General features: G+C 40.4%; 1 protein-coding gene across 1 annotated transcript in view; it reads left to right on the forward strand.

Moving 5' to 3' along the window:
* The window catches only part of DCLK2 (doublecortin like kinase 2), a 229,198-nt gene that overhangs the window by 139,993 nt on the left and 69,508 nt on the right, over positions 1-19,697 (forward strand). The window contains exons 3-5 of the mRNA XM_007951540.2: positions 11,595-11,697; positions 15,710-15,811; positions 16,730-16,780. Coding sequence (XP_007949731.1) covers positions 11,595-11,697; positions 15,710-15,811; positions 16,730-16,780 — 256 coding nt within the window. The remainder of the gene's footprint in view (positions 1-11,594; positions 11,698-15,709; positions 15,812-16,729; positions 16,781-19,697) is intronic.

Raw genomic sequence — 19,697 nt, forward strand, 5'->3', positions numbered from 1 at the left:
AAACATCTTTCTGGCATTCTTTGCTTTCAGCTAAGATCCATCTGATATCAGCAGTGATATCCCTCGTTCCATGTCCTCTTCTGAATCCAGCTTGCATTTCTGGAAGCTCTCTGTGAATATACTGTTGCAACCATTTTTGAATTATCTTCAGTAAGATTTCAGTTGCATGTGATATTAATGATATTGTTCAATAATTTCCACATTCTTTCACCTTTCTTTGGAATGGATACAGATAGGGATCTCTTCCAGTCAGTTGGCCAAGTAGCTCTCTTCCAAGTCTCTTGGCATAACTGAGAGAGTGGCTCCAATGGGGCATCTGTTTGTTGAAACATCTCAATGGGTATTCCATAAGTTGATCATATGCCAGCTCCTGAAATGGATGAAGATTGACTAGTTCTTTTCCATACAGTGACTTTGTGTGTTCCTTCCATCTTCTTTTAATGCTTCCTGCATCATTCAATATATTGCCCAATTTCAGTATTGCAATTCAAGGCTGAATTTTTTTTCTTCAGTTCTTTCAGTTTGAGAAATGCTGAGCGTATTCTTCCCTTTTGGTTTTCTAACAGCAGGTCTATGTATATTTCATTATAGTAATTGGCTTTATCTGCTCGAGCTGCTCTTTGAAATCTTCTGTTCAACTCTTTTATCTTGTCATTTCTTCCATTTGCTTTAGCTACTCTCCACTCAAGGGCAAGTTTCAGAGTCTCTTCTGACATCTGTTTTGGTCTTTTCTTCTTTTCTCATCTTTTTAGTGACCGCTTGCTTTCTTTATGGATGATAGTCTTGATGTTATCCCATAGTTATTTCCTCTGAGCTTTGGTCATTGGGATTCAATGCATCAACTCTATTCTTTAAATGGTCTCTAAATTCAGGAGTGGTATTATCAAAGTCGTATTTTGGCTCTTGTGGACTTGTTTTAATTGTCTTCAACTTGAACATGTATATGAGCAGTTGATGGTCTGTTCCACAATCAGTTCGTGGCCTTGTTTTGGCTGATGATATTGAACTTCTCCATTGCCTCTTGCCACAGATGTAGTCAATTTGATTCCTGTTTACTCTGTCTGGTGAAGTCCGCATGCATAGCCATTGCTTATGTTGTTGAAAAAAGGTATTTGCAATAAATAAGTCATTGGTCTTGCAAAATTCTATCGTGTGATCTCCAGCATTATTTCTGTCACCAGGGTCATATTTTCCAACCACCAATAACTCTTCTTTGTTTCCAACTTTTGCATTCCAGTCACCAGTGATAATCAACACATCCTGAGTGCACATTTGGTCACCAATAACTCTTCTTTGTTTCCAACTTTTGCATTCCAGTCACCAGTGATAATCAACACATCCTGAGTGCACATTTGGTCAATTTCAGACTGCAGAAGTTGGTAGAAATCTTCAATTTCCTCATCTTTGGCTTTAGTGGTTGGTGTATAGATTTGAATAATAGTAGTATTAACTGGTCTTCCTTGTAGGCATATGGATATTATCCTATCACTGACAGCATTGTACTTCAGGACAGATCTTGAAATAGTTTTTGTGATGATGAATGCTGCACCATTCCTCTTTAACTTGTCATTCCTGGAATAGTAGTAGATCGTATGGTTGTCTGATTCAAAATGGCTAAAACCAGTCCATTTCAGCTCACTAATGCCTAGGATATCAATCTTTCTATGCTCTACTTCATTTTTAACAACTTCCAATTTTCCTAGATTCATACTTCATAATTCCATGTTTAAGTTATTAAGGGATGTTTGCATCTGTTTCTACTCAGTTTGAGTCATGCCACATCAGCCAAAAGCTTTACTCTATTCATATCATTAAGGTTGTCTCTACTCTGAGTAGTCAACTCTTCGCCAGTCAAATTTTGAGTGCCTTCTGACCTGGTGGGCTCATCTTCCGGCACTGTATTGGAGAATGTTTCAGGGCTATTCATAAAGTTTTTCAGTAATATATCAGACAGTGTTTCACTGCTATTCACTGGCCGGTTGTTTGAGAAGTGGATGGCCTCTTCTTTCTTCCAATTCTGTCTTAGCCCAGAAGCTCCACTGAAACCTGCCCACCATGAGTAACCCTGCTGGCATTTTGCAACATGGTGGCATAGCCTCCAGCCTCAAAGCAACACATAAGCCACCACAGGATGACAAATGGACAGACAAGTTCGTCTCCCGTAGTTGTTCCTAACCCCTATGCGCTTGCCTACCTCAGGCAACAATCTTAAAATAGAGCTGCCCACAAGCAAAAAGCATCCCCTGAGCCCCAGCCCAACTACCTCAGGCCCTGGCCTTAATATAGAGCCGCCCCCAAGTGAAGAGCAGTCTCCAAGCCCTGGGCCTGACTATGTCAGGCCCCAGCTTTAATAAAGAGCTTCCCCAAAACAAAAAGGAGCCCCTAGTCCTGGTCCCACCTACCTCAGGCCCCAGCCTTAAAATACAGCCACCCCCAAGCCAAAAGCAGACCCCAAGCCCCAGCCCACTTACCACAGGTCCTGGCCTTAATGTAGACCTATCCCCAAGCTAAAAGCAGCCTCCAGGATCTGGACCCGCCTACCTCAGTACCTGCCCTTAATATAGAGCCATGCTCAAGCAAAAAGCAGCCTTCAAGACCCAGGCCTGCCTACCTCAGGCCCCAGCCTTAATATAGAGCCACCCCCTAGTGAAAAGCAGCCTCCAAACCCTGTGTATTGGATACCATGAATTATGAAAGTGAAGAAATAACATGTACTAATTGATGTCATATGTTATCTCATTTAATTCTTGGAGTTAAATGAAGTTGGCTTCATACTCACACAGGTGGAGAAACTGAGCCTACGAGGTTTAAGTTTCTTGCCTGAGATCCCATGTATACAGGTATTACACCTCATAACTCTGTTCTGGCAACTCCAACCACATATATATCTTTGGTCCCGTAATATTATAATAAAGTTCAGAAATTGGCATCAGAGAACAGGAGGTAGCAGATGTGTACTCTACTAAGTACTGTAGATCCTATCTGCCTCTCACTAGTTTTCAGAATCTGTGTCTGCCTGGCTCTAGGGTTGGAGGGGAGGATGTCCTGGGGCCCATCCTAGGCTACCTGTGCCACCTTGCTGGTTCACCTCAGACAAGGACCATGCAGAAGCCCTAGTGACATCCCTGAGTAAGGAATGCGCCAGAGGCCTCTTCCCCACTCAGGCAAGGCACCCTGCATGTCAATCCAAGCCCAGGCTTTGGCTGTTCTCTTGGTGGCCGCCAAGTGGTCTGGGCTGCATTGATAGGGCCGGTGGAAAGAGGAGCAGAAAAAAATGGTCTGAGGGGGTGGGCAGCAGAGGAGGGTGGAGCTGGAAGAATTTAAAGCCAAGGGCAAGGAAGGCAAGGGGGAAGGAAGGGAAAGCTAGTGCTGGGCTGGCTAAACAGCAAATGTGTGCCTTGGGCAGAGGCCAGGTGGGTGCAGCTTTCTAAGACCCTGTGATGACCACTCAGGACTAGCAGTGGCAGAGCCAAAGTTTTCATGCAGTTCCTCAGCTCAAGGGCAGCTCAGATCCCGGTCCCATCCTGCATGCTTCTCTCCTGTATATGATACGATGTTTACTCAACATTCAAATCACATAACATCCTATTTCACAGAGTGTGTAGTGGATATTAAGCCACTTATACCTGTATAACGGGGGTGGAGGCAGTCAGGTTTGGCACTGTGGTTCTCTGCTCTGAGCAAAACTCATGGGCTTCATGGATTGACACCTATGCTTTAGACAGAGGCATAAGTTGAGTTCTCTATTCAATGAAAGGAGCTCTGGTAGTGTAGTGGCTAAGGTACTTGACTGCTAACCAGAAGGCTGGGAGTTCAAACCCACCAGCCACTCCACGGAAGGAAGGTTGGGCAATCTACTTCCGTAGTGATACCGCCTTGGAAACCCAAGGCGGGGTTGCTATGAGTCGGGTCCGATAAATAAATAAAATTTCCATTTTATTCCATATTTCCTTTTTCACTGTTGTTTTGGACTTCCTGTTATCTGTGTCCACATCACTTTTCTTTTATTGGCTCGTTAAATACAACCCCATGAAATATTGATTACTCTAGCCTAAAAGGTTTTGATTTTTTAAAAATGTTCTGTAGGCTGGATAACTTCTTTCTAGCTTTATAACAGAATTTCTGTCTTGCAGACGGTGGGAGTCCTCAAATGGACCCTTCAGTCACATCTTACTTCTCTTCCCACTCACTCTCCCTGTTCTCCCCAATTACAATTTCACACCTTTCCTCTTGCAAAAAAAGGAGGTGGGGAGGCATCCTCCAGCCTCCTCCAACTTCACAAGAGGGGAGGAGTATCAAAATCAACAGTAAAGCTCCAGGCTGATTCCTATGGGACAGGTCAGACATGCTGCCACTCTCCAATCTTTTTACCAATTCTGATACCAAGCTTCCCTCCCACAGCCCTCTCTACTGCTCTGCTGGGATCGATAATTCATTGCACTGGCCACACACAACTCACAGTGGTCACCATTATGGGGTTTATTGGGGAAGCAACAGGTTACAACTCAGGTTCAGGAATGCTGAGGATACAATTCTTCAGTCAGAACAGCCTCCCCTCAGCCTCTGCCCTGCTCCTGCAAGTGTTACAGAACTCTTTTAGCTCTGTGGATAGGGGCCCAGGGAGGCATCCCATTCTGTCAGCAAGCCTCCTGCCACTCAGGTTTCTTGCTCTGTGGGCTGGGAATCCCACTGTTTTGTCTTGTGCCATTCTCCTGGTTCTGCTGCTTCTGCTGCCATGGTTTCTCTTCACCATCTCAGCAAAGTTTACAGCTTTCTCACTCACTCTCTCTCTCCTGGGTTGAGGAGATACAGTGCAGGGATCTTGGGTCTAAAGGATGTGTTCTACTCCTGGCTCCTCTTGATGGTGGTGAGCTCCCCCTTTCTGACTCTGGGATGGCTTATTTTAAGGCTAGCGGGTGGCAAAACTGACCAATCCTTGCATTAGGGTTCCTTATACCTTATTTGCACAGTCCCATCAGAAGGCTGACGGTTCAAACCCACCAGCCACTCATCGGAAGGAAAATGGGTCCATCTACTTCCGTAGTGATACTGCCTCGGAAACCCAAGGAAGGGTCACTATGAGTCGGGTCCGACTCGACGGCACTAGGTGCAAGGTGCCTCATTTACATTGTTACAAGCTCTCCATTTCCCTTGATGGGCCACTTGCACCTCACATTTTTATAGTTCTACCTATCATCTGGTCAGTGTCACAAAGAACATGACTAGAAGAGCCATATTAAGTAATTCACTGCACCTCTCTCCTCAAACGTACTACACTTCCTCCCCAGCCTAGCTCTCAGAGGGTGACTCTGCTTCAGTCTTCTCAGTAATCAGAGTGTCAATAGGCCTCACCACGATGTGTCCACATCTAGTGGCTTCTGCTTCACGTACAGTGTGGAAAGCTGACCATAGTCTCACTGAAGGCCAGTTCTTTCACTTGTACACTGACCACATTCTCTCTCACTAATTGAAGCTCCAGCAAGTCTCCTCTTTATTTATTTCATCACAGATTTTTGCCTCTCTCCTGGATACTTTCGACAGCAGAGTAATTTGCTGTTATTTCTTCATCTTCCCATTTCTCTGCCCATCTTTCCAGTCAAAACTCCTTGAAAGAGGTGTCTGTATTCAGTGACTCTAATTCTTCTCGTTCTATCCTCTCTTAAGGAGCTCTGGTAGCATAGTGCCTAACGCACTTGACTGCTAACCAGAAGGCTGGCGGTTCAAATCCACCAGCCACTCCTCAGAAGGAAGATGAGGCAATCTACTTCCGTAGTGATACTGCCACGGAAACCCAAGGATGGGTCGCTGTAAGTCGGGTCCGACTTGACGGCACATAACAACAACAACAACAACAACATCCTCTCTTAAACCGCTGCTTTCTGACCACCTTTCCTACTACCCTACTAACACTGTTGTGGCCAGATCCCACTGATCTTCATGTTGCTAAATTCAGTGGTCAGTTCTGTCTTCACCATACTTGGCCTGGCATTTAGCATTTAGCTAAATTGATCAACCCCTCCTCCCTGAAACACTTGTTAACTTGGTTTACAGCATAGTACAAACTCTTGCTTTTCTTCTTCTCTCACTGGCTGCTCCTCAGTTCTCTTTGCTGGTGTTGCTTCTTTACACTGATCTCAAAATGTTGGTGTATTTCAGGTCTTAGGCCTTAGATCTCTTCTCTGTGTACATGCACTACTGTGATAATCTCAAGGTTTTAAATACTATCCATATGCTCATGAATCCCCAATTTATATCTCCAGCCCAAACCTCTCCCCTGAAATCCAGATTTATATATGTCCAACTTTGCACTGAATACCTCCACCTGGGTGTATAATAGGCATTTCATAGTTAACTTGTATAAATCTGAATCCATAAGCATCCGCTTCACCCCTGAACTTATCCATCCTGCACTTTCTCTGTCAAAGTTAATGGCAACACTCCTTTTAGTTGCACAAGCATCATAATGTTCTTTCCTCTCTCTTATCCCCATATCCATTATGACCCCTTCTCCATTCCCAATACCTCTGCACAAACCACCATCGTTGCCTGGCTGCAGTTGCAATACCCTCCTTGACCTCCCAAAACCTAGTCTTAACACAGTGTGATTTTGTTCAAATGTTAAGTTGTGTTGTGGCAGTCCTCTGCTATGAAGACCCCAGTGGTTTCCCATCTCATTCAGAGTAAATCCAGAGTCCTTACTGCTGTCTGTTAAGGCCTTACAAGGCTCTGGCTCCCTTTACCTTTCTGATCATTTCTACAATACTGTTCCCCCTCCCTCACCATGCTCCTGCTACTCTGGCTCCCTTGTTGTTTCTTGTGAACATGCCAGGTTTGATCTCGCCTTAGGTCCTTAGCACGTTCTGTTCCCTCTCCTTGGAACACTTTTTCCCATAGATATTCATGTGGCTTGCTCTCTCACCTCTTTGAATATTTTGTTCAAATGTTATCTTTGCAATGAAGACTTCCCTATTTAATATTGCAGCAGCACCCATCCTCTGCATTCACTATTCCCTTCTTTTGCTTTTTTCTGTCTCCACAGCATTTATCACCTTCTAACATTGCTTACATTTATTTATGTACTTTGCTTATTGTGCATCTCCCCACATTTGCTCCATAAGGGCAAGAATTCTTGTCTGTGTGTTTTTTTTCCCCCCCTCTCCTCCTCTTTACTGATGTGTTCAAAGCACCTGGAATAGTTCCTGGCACATAAGTAGTGTACAATAAAAAAAAGTGTTGAATGAATAAATAGAAGTGCGAGTTAATATTTTATGAGGTGTGTAAGTATCCTGTGTATACCTTTATAAAATAAAGTTGGTCAAAATACATGTATGTTTATCTCAGTTGTACCATTTATTCACTTGATATTTATCATTTTATTGAGAGTAGTGATAACTTACTTGAGATGAATCTGAACCTAATTGAAACTTGACTACTTTGGATAATAACTTAGCCAAATACGCATTCAGTGGCTACAACTTGAATCCAAAGAATGCAAAGATCTCATGCAAGCTTGGAAATCCAAATTTAAATTGATAGATGCAAACATTAAAAGCTTGATTGGAAATAAATACATACAACTGCTGTAGAAAAATAATATAACCCTATTGTATCTGTTATATTTCTTTGACTCATTAAGTGCTTTCACTCCACATAAGCAACTCATTCATTTACTTTGGCATTCATTCAAGTCAAATGTCAACTAATTTAGTACCAGATGCATTATTTCCTTGTAATAATAGCAATTAAAGACTAAGTCTTAGTTATTTGGTGGCATAGTGCCTAAGACTTTTGACTGCTAGTCAGAAGGCTGGCAGTTCAAACCCACCAGCCACTCCCCAGAAGGAATACTGGACAATCTACTTCCATCACTGCCGTCAAGTCTGATCTGACTCATAGTGACCCCTTCTTGGGTTTTCGAGGCAGTATCACTATAGAAGTAGATTGCCCACTCTTCCTTCCAAGGAGTGGCTCGTGGGTTTGAACCACCAACCTTCTGGTTAGCAGTCAAATGTCTTAAGCACTATGCCACCAGAGCTCCTTCTGTAGAGATACTACCTCAGAAACCCAAGGGAGGGGTCGCTGTGAGTCAGAACCAACTCAAAGGCAGTGAGGTTTTTTTTTGTTTTGTTTTGTTTTTTTCCCAGTATAACAAATATACCACAAGTGGATGGCTTTAACAAACAAATTTATTTTCTCACAGCTGAGGAGGCTAGAAGTCCAAATTCAGGATGCCAGCTCTGGGGGAAGGCTTTCTTTCTCAGGCAGCTCTAGGGGAACATCTTTGTGTCTCCAATTGCTTTCCTAATTCCTTGGAGATCACCAGGTTGGCTTGGCATCCATCTGTACCCATCTCTGTTTCTCTCAATTATTTGTTTAATTTACTTTATATTTCAAAAAAGATTAATTAAGACACACCCTACACAGCCCTGCCTCATTAAATAACACACCCCATTCGCAAATATGATTATAACCAGATTACAAGTTACAACATAAATTTTTGGGAACACAAATCTGTGACATTCCATCCTTAACCCCCACCAAAAAAAAAAATCATGTTCTTGACACATGTAAAACATATTCATCCCAACACATTATCCTAAAAGTCTTAAATCAACTCCAAGTCCAAGATCTCATCTTCTGAATGATCTAAGTTAAATATGGGTGACACTTTAGGCATATTCCATCCTGGCACAAAATTCCTCTTCATCTATAAACCTGTAAAATCAAGAATACCTGTCATCTGCTTCCATAGTACAATGGTGGAACAGCACAGGATAGATATTTCAGTACTAATGGGAAAAATTGTAGAGACAGAAGGAGTAACAGGCACCAAGCAAGTCCAAAACCCAGGAGAACAAATTACATTAGCTCTCAAGGCTTGAAAATAATCTTCTCCTCTATGAGACTAACTGGGCAGTGGCCCCAGCTCCAGACACTGGGTTTTGGCCATAGCCTCTGGATTCTGGGTAGAGACCCCTCAGGTCTGGGGTTTAGCTCAGCCTTCCAGGCCTTCTGGGATGGAACTCAGTTCCCTCAGCTTTGGGCGACCCATTATCCTTGTCCATCTGAGCTGTGTCCCTACTCCCTCAGCCCCCACAAATCCAGTTCTGCTGCCCCTTGTGCATAGTAACCCCACCTCCTCATCTTTAGGTGGTGGTCCCATCCCCCTGCCACACCTAACAGCAGCCTCACACTCCAGAAACAAGTTGGCAAAGATCTGACTCTGAAATCTAGGAGACTGTGGCCCCACCCTTTGAAACTGAGAAGGCCCTGTTTCCCATGATCCTTCCAGTAGTTCTGCAGCTATCTGAGCTACTTCTGGGATGATCCTTTTCTTTTCTGGAGCATAATAGATGTAGGTTTTTTTTGCCTGTTTCCTTCCTGTAGAATTTCAAGAGGCAGATAGCGTTCTTTCCTTTTGTTCTTTGTCTGCCCCTTTCAGCCTAATGTGATGGATTTTCTGCTGTAGTAGTTTAGATCCATTAGTCACAGGCTTAATCTCTTTAACAAAAAATTGTACGGACACATCCTTGGTGAACATTCTAGGACATGTGTCCATAGTTTGTACAACAGAATTGTCCAAATCTTTGAGTTCTGTTTTCATTTTGCACAGTTCATTTTTAAGCAAGATTTCGAACTGATTCTTCCCAGTTCTGCCATAGCCAATGAAATGAAACTGGAATGGATCTAAATTTATAAAGTGGGTGTACCAGAACGATAACCAGAACAGGAAAAATGACAGTCAATGTCCTGCTAGAAATTTAATCTCCCTCTTAGAAAACAAGGGCACTGTGCATATTGTATAACACCAAACCTCTTGACTGGCAGAATCAGAAACTTTGGTACCTGGCTCAAAGATGGCAGTCAGCTGAAACACTTTGAATGTGTGTTGCTCTCCACAGCCCTGGCAATCATCCAGTCTCCCATATCAGGCTCCTGAAAGGGCTCACTATGCCTCTTCTCAGTCTCCATTCCTAGTACTTCAACCTGTAATTTTTTCTGTTCTGGTTATTGTTCCTGTGCACCCGTATTTTACACATTTGGATCTGTTCCTATTTCACTGTGTTGAGCTGAGCTGGTTCAAACTGACTTGAACCCCTAATTTTAAGTTTATCTCTTTCCTCTCACATTTTACTGTAAAGCAGTAAGAAGAAGCCACACAGCCCTTTGAAGATTCTCCTTAGAAATCTCATCAGCCAGATATCCAAGTTCATCACTTACAAGTTCTACCGTCTTCCAACAAACACTTGAACATACTTTAGATAAGTTCGTTGCCACTGCATAAATATCATCACCCTTCCTCCATTGCCCAAGCACATGTCCATCATCTTTTAAAAACCTCACGAGAAGCACATTTAATGTCCATATTTCTAGCAACACTCTACTGCTGACACCATATGTATTCTCAAGACAGTAGAGACTTTTCTTTGTAGCTCTCCTTCTTTCTGAACCTCCATCAGAATTGTTGTTGTTGTTGTTATGTGCCATCGAGTCAGACCTGACTGATAGCGACCCCTCCTTGGGTTTCCGCATAATTCTACCAACAGTCTCTTCAAGGCAGTCTCAGCTTTTACTGTTAGGTACCTAACTACTCTTCTAGCTTCTACCCATTACCCAATTCCAAAACTGTTTCCACATTTTAGGTATTTGTTAGAGCAGCACCCCCCGCTTTTTTCAGAGCTGTGGCAGGAGTCCAGGCAAGAGAGCGGGAGAGCCTGAATCAAGCATTAGGAATAGAAATATTCAAGACCCATGTAAGAGATAAAAATGACTAGATATGTGGGGTCAGAGAAGAAAGGAAAAAGATGACTCCCAAGATTCTAGCATAGATGAATGAGTATAAGGTATTACCACTGGAGATAAAGAGCACAAGAGAAGTGGGTTTAACAGGAAAAATGAAAAATGCAACTCTTCCTAAAAGCTTCTGACAGTGGCCTGAGCTAAGTTTCACTGAAGCACTTACCTTGCTTGGTAAGAATTGAAACAAATGGACAGTATCCGTGCCTGCTTCACTTATTGTCTGTGCAATAAATTTTTTGACTTGCAAAAAAGAAATGCATTGTTTGGGTTAATTAACTACTCTAACTTAACTTAAATGCTAGGCCTATTTCATGTTTTGAGTCACATATTTTACCTTGTTTAAGGTACCATTTTATAGTTGAGGAATCTGAGGTACAGAGAAAGTAAGTCATGCTCAAGGTCACAGCTTATAAGTGGAGTTGTTGGAGAGTGAGAAGAAAAGAGTACTAACCAGAGTGCAGAAGCCTTATGAGCCTCAGGTTTGTCATGCATTTATCAAGGGCCCCTGCACACATCACTTAACCCTGGGTGAATGCCCTTGACTTCACCAGTGAAACAGGAATATTGATGCCTACCATGAGTCCTACATGCTTCTGTTCTGAGGTCAAGAGCAAGTGTGTGAGAGTGCTTTGGGAAGATTAAAGTGCTTGGAAATGTAGTGTGATATTAAACAGCTTTTCATTCCAGCTCAGCGTTATATGTGCAGCTGGATAATATATTTCATTTGACTGTTTTTAATTTTAATATTTCTGATTGATTTTGTGGATGTGATTTTTTTTTTCTCTTCTCCCTAGGTTACTTGTCTGCAAGACTTTTTTGGTGATGACGATGTTTTTATTGCATGTGGACCTGAAAAATTCCGTTATGCCCAGGATGACTTTGTCCTGGATCATAGTGGTAAGACAATTCGTTGACCCATTGGTCATCTTGTAACTACGAAAATGGAATTTAAGGTTTAGTGATCTGGCATATTGAAGAAAAATGACATTGGCAGTACTGTATTTGAGCTAATAAAAATAGAGGTGATAAAATGAAAGCATTTGCCTACTTGTCAAAACAGACAAATTCATTAAAGTAGTTTACATTTTTATAATTTGATTCTCTCTCCTTACTGTATTGTTTTGCCTTGAATTGGATTTCCTGCCTTCTTCAAGAATGCTGGTTGGCTGTACTATTTAGGAGTCCCTGCATGACACAAATGGTTAAGTGCTTGACCATTAGCTGAAAGGTTAGGGGTTCAAACCCACCAGAGGCACCTTGGAAGATAAGCCTGGTGATCTGCCACTGAAAGGACATGGCCTTGAAAACCCTAGGGACAGTTCTACTCTGCACACATGGGTTGCCATGAGTCAAAATCGACCTAAAGGCAATTAGCAACAAGAACATACCACTTTAACCATATTGCTAACTGTTCATTGTCCATTTTTGTGTGTGTGTGTGTGTGTGTGTGTGTAAAGTGAGACCTGAAAAGATCATTAAAATTTTAGTGGTGATTATCTCAGATTTCTTTTTATCTCATTGTTTTGTTTGTAGTCTTTTTGAACAGTAACATGCATTGTTTATATATTCAGTGGAAAAATAAAGCTGTTTTCGTGAATGGGATAACAATCCCTTTTTTTCTTGATTTCGGCCAATATGTAGAGTTTTCTACAATTAAGCTTTTTTAAAATGTGAGGATGCATCCTGTGGTACCATACTCTTCCTTGTGTAACAATCCTTTCCTGTTACTCTGTATTAGCTACCAATGTGATAGGGACTCAATTATCTACCTTTTTTTTTTTTCTGTTTCACCACTGCTAAATTTCTTCAAGGGATTTCGTACTGTATTATATTTATTGAATTGGCCCTTCTTTAGGCTAATAATACCCTGGAAAAGTCCTGAAGAGTTACAGATAATATTTTTTATTATCTGTGCTAATGTTCTTCTAGAAAGAAAGATGTGGTAGTCTGTTTCCATTAAGGTTACAGCCTTAGAAACCCTATAGGGCAGTTCTGCTGTGTCTTATAGGGTCCCTATGAGTCAGAACCCACTTGATGTCTACAGGTTTCGTTTCAGGTATGCTAATGCCCTCCCATTTGTGGCAATGATTGAGGTTGACTGAAATACATAGTTACACAGCATCTATATTTTTAGCGACTCCTCCTTGAGTTTCCTAGGTGGCCTCACTACGGAAATAGATTAACCAGTCTTCTTTCCGAGGAGTAGCTGATGAGTTTGAACCACCAGCCTTCTGGTTAGTAGTCAAATGCCTTAGGCACTATGCCACCACAGCTGCCTTCTTAATTCTAGTTCCATAATATTTCTTTGATGCAAATAGTTGTCATTTTGAAAGTTCAGACACTGAAATTATGATGTTTTCTAAGTTATAAAGTTAATTTGTTAATAAAAATAATAAAACATTTATTGAGCACTATGCATGCCACCGAGGAGCTCTGGTGGCAAAGTGCCTAAAGCATTTGGCTGCTAACCAAAAGGTCAGCAGTTCAAACCCACCAATTGTGTTTGAACAACTGACTGTGCAGGAGAAAGATGAAGCAGTCTGCTTCTGTAAAGATTCACAGCCTTGGAAACCCTCTGAGGCAGTTCTACTCTGTCCTAAAGGGTTGCTATGAGTGAGAATCAACTCAGTAGCAGTGGGTTTGTTTTTTAGTTTATGTATGTACCAGGCATTGTGCTCAGTGCTTTCCATGTGTGTTGTAAATATATTTAAGTTCGTTGGGTCGTTGGTACTTTTCTTATTGTAGCATTTTGTTATTGTTGGATATCAAAGGCGATGTTTTCTCATATAGGTAGGTGAGTGCTATATGTTTCTTCTCCCTCTATATCAAGCTGTTTAACCTTTTGCAAAATGAAGATAAAAGTAGTGACTACTTCATAAAGTAGTTGTCACATACATAAAGCACTTAGAATCATGCCTGGCATGTATTAAGTAATACAGTCACCTGCTGCTATTGTTGTTACTGATATTATTATTAATGACCACCACCATCTGGTGACAAATTTTATAATGAAAGCAAGACTTAGACCTAGGTACATTTATTAGCAAGCAAACTTATTTTTTTTTTTTTTAAATTATATATATATATGTTGTTGTTGTTATGTGCCGTCGAGTCAAACCCGACTCATAGCGACCCCTCCTTGGGTTTCCGAGGCAGTATCACTATGGAAGTAGGATTGCCCAGCCTTCCTTCTGAGGAGTGGCTGGTGGGTTTGAACTGCCAGCCGTCTGGTTAGCAGGCAAGTGTCTTAGCCACTATGCTACCAGAGCTCCATATATATATATTTAATTAATTAATTTTTGTTGTTGTTGTTATGTGCTGTCGAGTTGGCCCTGACTCATAGCGACTGTGTGTGTGTGTGTGTATATATATATATATATATATACACACACACACACACACACACACATACATACATATATATCTTTTTTTTCAAAATTGTCCTGTCCCAACTCTCAGTCCTTTTTAGACTTCTGACAACATATGCATTAAAAATGCAGGCAGTGGTATTGTGTCCATAGAATTCAGCTGACCTAATTGTAGTCTGAGAGTTCTGTGGTACTGTGGTTAAGTGTTTGGCTGCTAACTTAAAGATGGGTGGTTTGAACCTATCTAGAGGCTCCAGGTTTTGATAGAGGTTCCACAGGAGAAAGACCTGACCATCTGCTTCCATAAAGATTCAATTGAGAAAACCTTATGGGACAATTCTACTCTGTCACATGAGGTCATTGTGAACTGGAATCAACTTGATGTCAGTCAACAACAATTGTAGTTTAGCAAGGAAATTGTTGTTTAAGAGCTGATTGGAGGACTGGCTTAGAATTCTAAATCTAGGGTGTGTTTCTGAAGTTCAGATGATTGACTTGCTGTATCCACTTATTCTACTTATGAAAGAGTGACAGTGCCTTTAACAGGTTTCTAACTAATCCAAGTATCACTCTGTTCAACAATGGCATACTTTATAAAACCCATAATGCTAATTAAATAGTAGAAGTTGCTATTGCTCCCTTTGTGTGAAGTTTTGATTAGTCTTTTAAATGCAAACTAGCCTCCCCTGGAGTGTATAGTCCTGATTAGTGTACTTCACATGTTAATTTACTGCCCCTGCATTAAATTCACCAAGTAAATTACAGACAATATGGTATCTAATGTAATCCCTGTAACAACCCTGTAAAGCAGATTTTAATCTTATCCCCATTTCATAGAGAATAAAAAACTAAAATTGAGGCTTGCTAACCGAAGTACCTCAGTTAGCAAATGATAAATCCACGATTCATCTAAAATCTCTATGACGCTAACATCTGTGTTCTAATTGTTCAAATTAAAAATGACTGGTTTAGGTCTAATTAGTGCCTATACCCTAAATATTATTATTTTATTGGGTAATTTACAGAATGACCAGCGTTATTGTTTAAAGCCCATTTCCTCATTTTTAATGATTCGTACATTGGGAAGATGAAAAATAAGACTATGAGGGGTTCATAAATTAAAAGCCCATCCTCCTTCAAAATAAGATAATCAAAGAGTTGGAGAGAATAATAAAATCGTAGTCTTTTCCTGTGAGTGCTACTGACTGAAAAGAAACAAATAGTTGGACATGTTTGGATGAAGCTGTGGACGTGTGTGTGTGTGTGTGTGTGTGGATGGATCAAGTTAGGGCATTGGGATTTCTGAGCATCACTAAGAGAGCTCTCTGGAACAGTGAGGTAGCGTTTCAAAATGTATAGCCTAACTAAAGGTAACTTCAGGTGTGAACTTTTGGGGTTCTTGCTTTGTATATTAAAGCTGTTTAACAGTAATGGAGAGATTATCAGTTAATGTGTCCAGGCAATGAACTATTATTATGTGGAATCTACCTTTCCATAGTTTAAAAAACAAATTTATTTAGTGCATTTTTGTTCCTTTTTAGAATGTCGTGTCTTGAAGTCATCTTATTCTCGTTCTTCAGCTGTTAAATATTCTGGATCCAAAAGCCCTGGGCCCTCTCGACGCAGCAAATCGCCAGCTTCAGGTAATAAATAGAAAAAGGAATGGATAGTCACAGAAGAAGCAAGTCATTTTTACCCAGAGTGTCTTTTAATTATTATGATCTAGTCATTCTTTGTCCTACTCCTGTGCAGCAACCTAATTCCAAAGCACCATATAAATGGGTTTTTTTTTTTTTTTTTTAAGTCTGTTACTCAAAGTTATAATTGAGTCTCCTGAGAGACTTGCTTGCTTTGGGTCTGATACATTTTGTCAAGAATGTTATTGTCTAGGGTCTTCTGCTATTTATGTAACAGTATTTCCCATTTTGACCACTGTGTATTGCATTTTAAATTTCATGCTATGATATGATTGTGGATATTCATTTATTTTTTTAACCATTACCATTTTAAACATACACACATACAACTGAAATATATTAACTTGATAAATTTCCACTGGCTTTTCCTTCATCAAGCAATGTGATATTAATAATGATTCTTGTTGGAGAGTACTACTTATTTAAAAGTCAAAATTACTTATAATACAGTTTCTCTGATGTCCTAAGCCTATAGATTTATCATAATTTTTACTCTTTTTGGCATTTTTAAAATTAAAAACATTCATAAGGATCTTGGCACACTGATTCTGTAGGGTTTGTTTATAGTAATTAAGAACAATCTTCTATCATTTCCCATTAAGGAAAGAATTATGAAAAAAATACAGTTTTACATAAAAGGAATTCAGAATATTTGATACTAATGTCAATAATAATTGTCTCAAGCATCAAACTTGGACATGACTGAGTTGTTTGGACATCCCATTTACCACTGCTTTTCCTTCAGCCCACCTCTTTCTTTAGGGCAGGTTGTTTTTACCCTTCTTTTCTATATACGTTTAGACCTGCTGAATAACCACTCTCCTTACTGTCTCCTCCTCCTTTGTATACACTGAATATGGACAGTAAAGAGGGGTGGCCACTACTCCAGTGCCTATTCTACAGCCAAATCCCCAGGTGAGCCATGACTATTATGGCTTTCTCGCTCTGCTGAGTTTTTGTTTTTGTCTTTTATCACATTTCTGTTTCCTTTTGCTCCATTTCCATGAGTGTATCTGGCTTGTTCCAGTGTGCATCTGTGCGGTATGAAATGCTTCACAATGCAAAGGGTGCTCCGGTCACTGTTATTTATTAGTTAAGTAATCATTATTGTTGTTGTTGTTGTTGTTATGTGCCCTCGAGTCGGCCCCGACTCTTATTAGTCAACCCATTATCCTCAGAAGATTGCCAAGAACCTGCTGTGTGTAGTCAAAACACAAAGTGATCAAGGACCCACGTCGCTTTACCTGTAGTTAATTTTGTAAATGATTTTTGTTACTTTAAAAAACCTTAAATGTATATGTAATATGAAAATAGCCATAAAAATTACTGTATCCTTCTACTGTTCCTCTCCCCCTTCTGGAGTTAAGTGCTGAGGGACCATCAAAATCTTAGAATTCAAAGTATTTTATAATAGCCTACTCCAAAGTAGGTTTATGAGGTGTTTCTTTGTATGTAATAGGAGGCAGCACTCTAGTCTTGCTAGTTCTCAAAACAGTTATTCTCACAAAGTTGAGCTCAGAATATTGACAGAATGAGTACAGGTGTCTCCTGCTATGTGGAAGTAGGTGTTCTTCTGAAATCTTTCATAAACCAACAGGGTGTAAAGCGAAGAAGCAATTACTGTTAATTTATATGGGGAAATTTTTTGAGCATTCCCAGACCCAAAAAGTAACCTGCCAAATCATACCAAATAACACATAAAACCTAAAGTAACACTAACATAAAGTATTCACAGACACAGTTCAAAGGCATGGCAGCTAGATGCTGAGATGCTGAGCATGGTTCCCAGGAAGCTTGGCAACCCACTCTTGCGGCTTGGGGAGCTCACTGCCTCTTTAATGGCTTGCTGCAAAACAAACACTGAAAGCTAGCTTGACTTTTAGTTTTCTCTCGTAAAAGCAAAAATCCTCTTCAGATTTCTTTAGGCTAGTGACAGTAGGTACTAACATAGTCTTTCATAAAAGTGAAGTGGCGTAAAGTGAACTTCTGAAAAGTGGGAATACCTGTATTTTTAACTGAAAACATGTCTCTGCTGTTGAGCTTATTTCAAATTGTATTGTGCTCACTATAAAGTATCTCAAACATTGAGAAAATTTGTATAAATGTAGCAAACTGGGCTTACACATGGTGGTGGTTGTTATTATGTGCTGTTGAGTCAGACCCAACTCATAGCTACTCCTCCTGGGGTTTCCGAGGCAGGATCACTACTGAAGTAGATTGCCCAACTTTCCTTCCGAGGAGTGGCTGGTGGGTTTGAACTGCCAGCCTTCTGGTTAGCAGTCACGTGCCTTAAGCACTATGCTACCAGAGCTACATATGGTAGATGTAGATTTTTGTCAGGTTCCTAACTTTTGTTTCAGATGATAGATTTACAGATGCTTTTTACATCTGTGGAAATGAATACAAGTAGAGAGAGTGGTTCAAGAATCTGGTATTTGATTAATCCCAATTTTGTGCACCTGTGGTCCAAAGCAGAGAATTATCATCCTGAACTAAAAATATGTGTCACGGCCACTTTTGTTTTGTGGATCAACTGTCCCAAAATATAGCCTAATAACTATTTAGGTAATTATTTTCTATTTGAATTTGGAATACTTAGAAACTGATTAAAGAAAATCTTAATATTCTAGTCAATAAATTTTCAACTAAATTCACATTTAGATTTAGGTTAATAGAATAGACCTCATACCCCTATGTAAAAGTTGTGAGATTTTAAAATCACATTTCAGTGAGCAAATGGTACTCTTTATAAGAGATTAACTCCAAAGTATATTCAGCACTCACTGAAGTTACAGACACATGAAGACCTGAGTCCATTGCTGGGACTTCCGTGATCTGAAGAAATCTGCTACGTTTCTACAGCTTTCTCTCTCCATTCCCCACCTCCAGGCAGGAGAGAGTTTTGTATTATGAAAAGCCACAGTACCCAGAAATAACTTGCTTATACAAACTGTTTCAGCTATGGTGGGTATACTTGTTACCATTTAGAAAATTCTGTGGGACTAATTAGAATTTCAAACAGAGCTAGTAACTTTGTAAATCTAATATTGTAGTTTTTGACTGTTGGGACAGAAGTGCTATTTGAGTGAAGTCTTCTGGTTATATAAATTCCCCCAAATAAAACTCCAGTTTATGAGAATAGCTAAATAGTATTTAATCTGGATACTATAAATGAGTAAATAGCTACCATAGTTTGAGTGTTAAAAATCCTCGCTTTATGTTTCTAGCTTGTGAGTTATTCACAGTGTACCAAGAAAAAGAGCATTCTGAGCAAAAAAAAAAAAAAAAAAATTATTTCTTAGCATACATTGAGAGAAGGGGTATAAAAGCTTTATTTTAGGAAAGAAGTAGAGTGTAGTGAAGGAATGGGGCAGCACTGGGATGCTGGCATGTCATTGTGTTCCTTACAGGTAGAAGCAACAGTGTAAGGAGAGTGCAAACTAGACACACCAGCCAGAACGCATTTACCTTCCCAAAGACTCTGGAGAAGTGTTCAAGTAAATGAAATTAAGGATGACTCATTAAAAAAAATTTTTTTTTGAACCTTGAGAATGATCAAAAAGTTAGAGGGCTCCCTGTGACTTAATCTCTCTTTAGGATGACAGGTATTTGGGGGGAATTATGAACATGTAGTTACTGACACCTGTTGAATCTCTGACAGTGAGTATTGTTAAGAAATTGTTTAGGCAGGGTGTGTACTTCTAGGGAGACTAGTCTGCTATAGTAGTCCCTGAGTGGCGTAAGCAGTTCAGTGTACTCTGCTCCCAACCAAAAGGTTGCAGGTGCGAGTCCACCCAGAGGCCCCTTGGAAGAAAGGCCTGGTGATCTACTT

This window comes from Orycteropus afer, unplaced genomic scaffold, assembly GCF_000298275.1.
Source record: "Orycteropus afer afer isolate SDZICR_OR568_19922 unplaced genomic scaffold, OryAfe1.0 scaffold00297, whole genome shotgun sequence".
NCBI lineage: Eukaryota > Metazoa > Chordata > Mammalia > Tubulidentata > Orycteropodidae > Orycteropus > Orycteropus afer.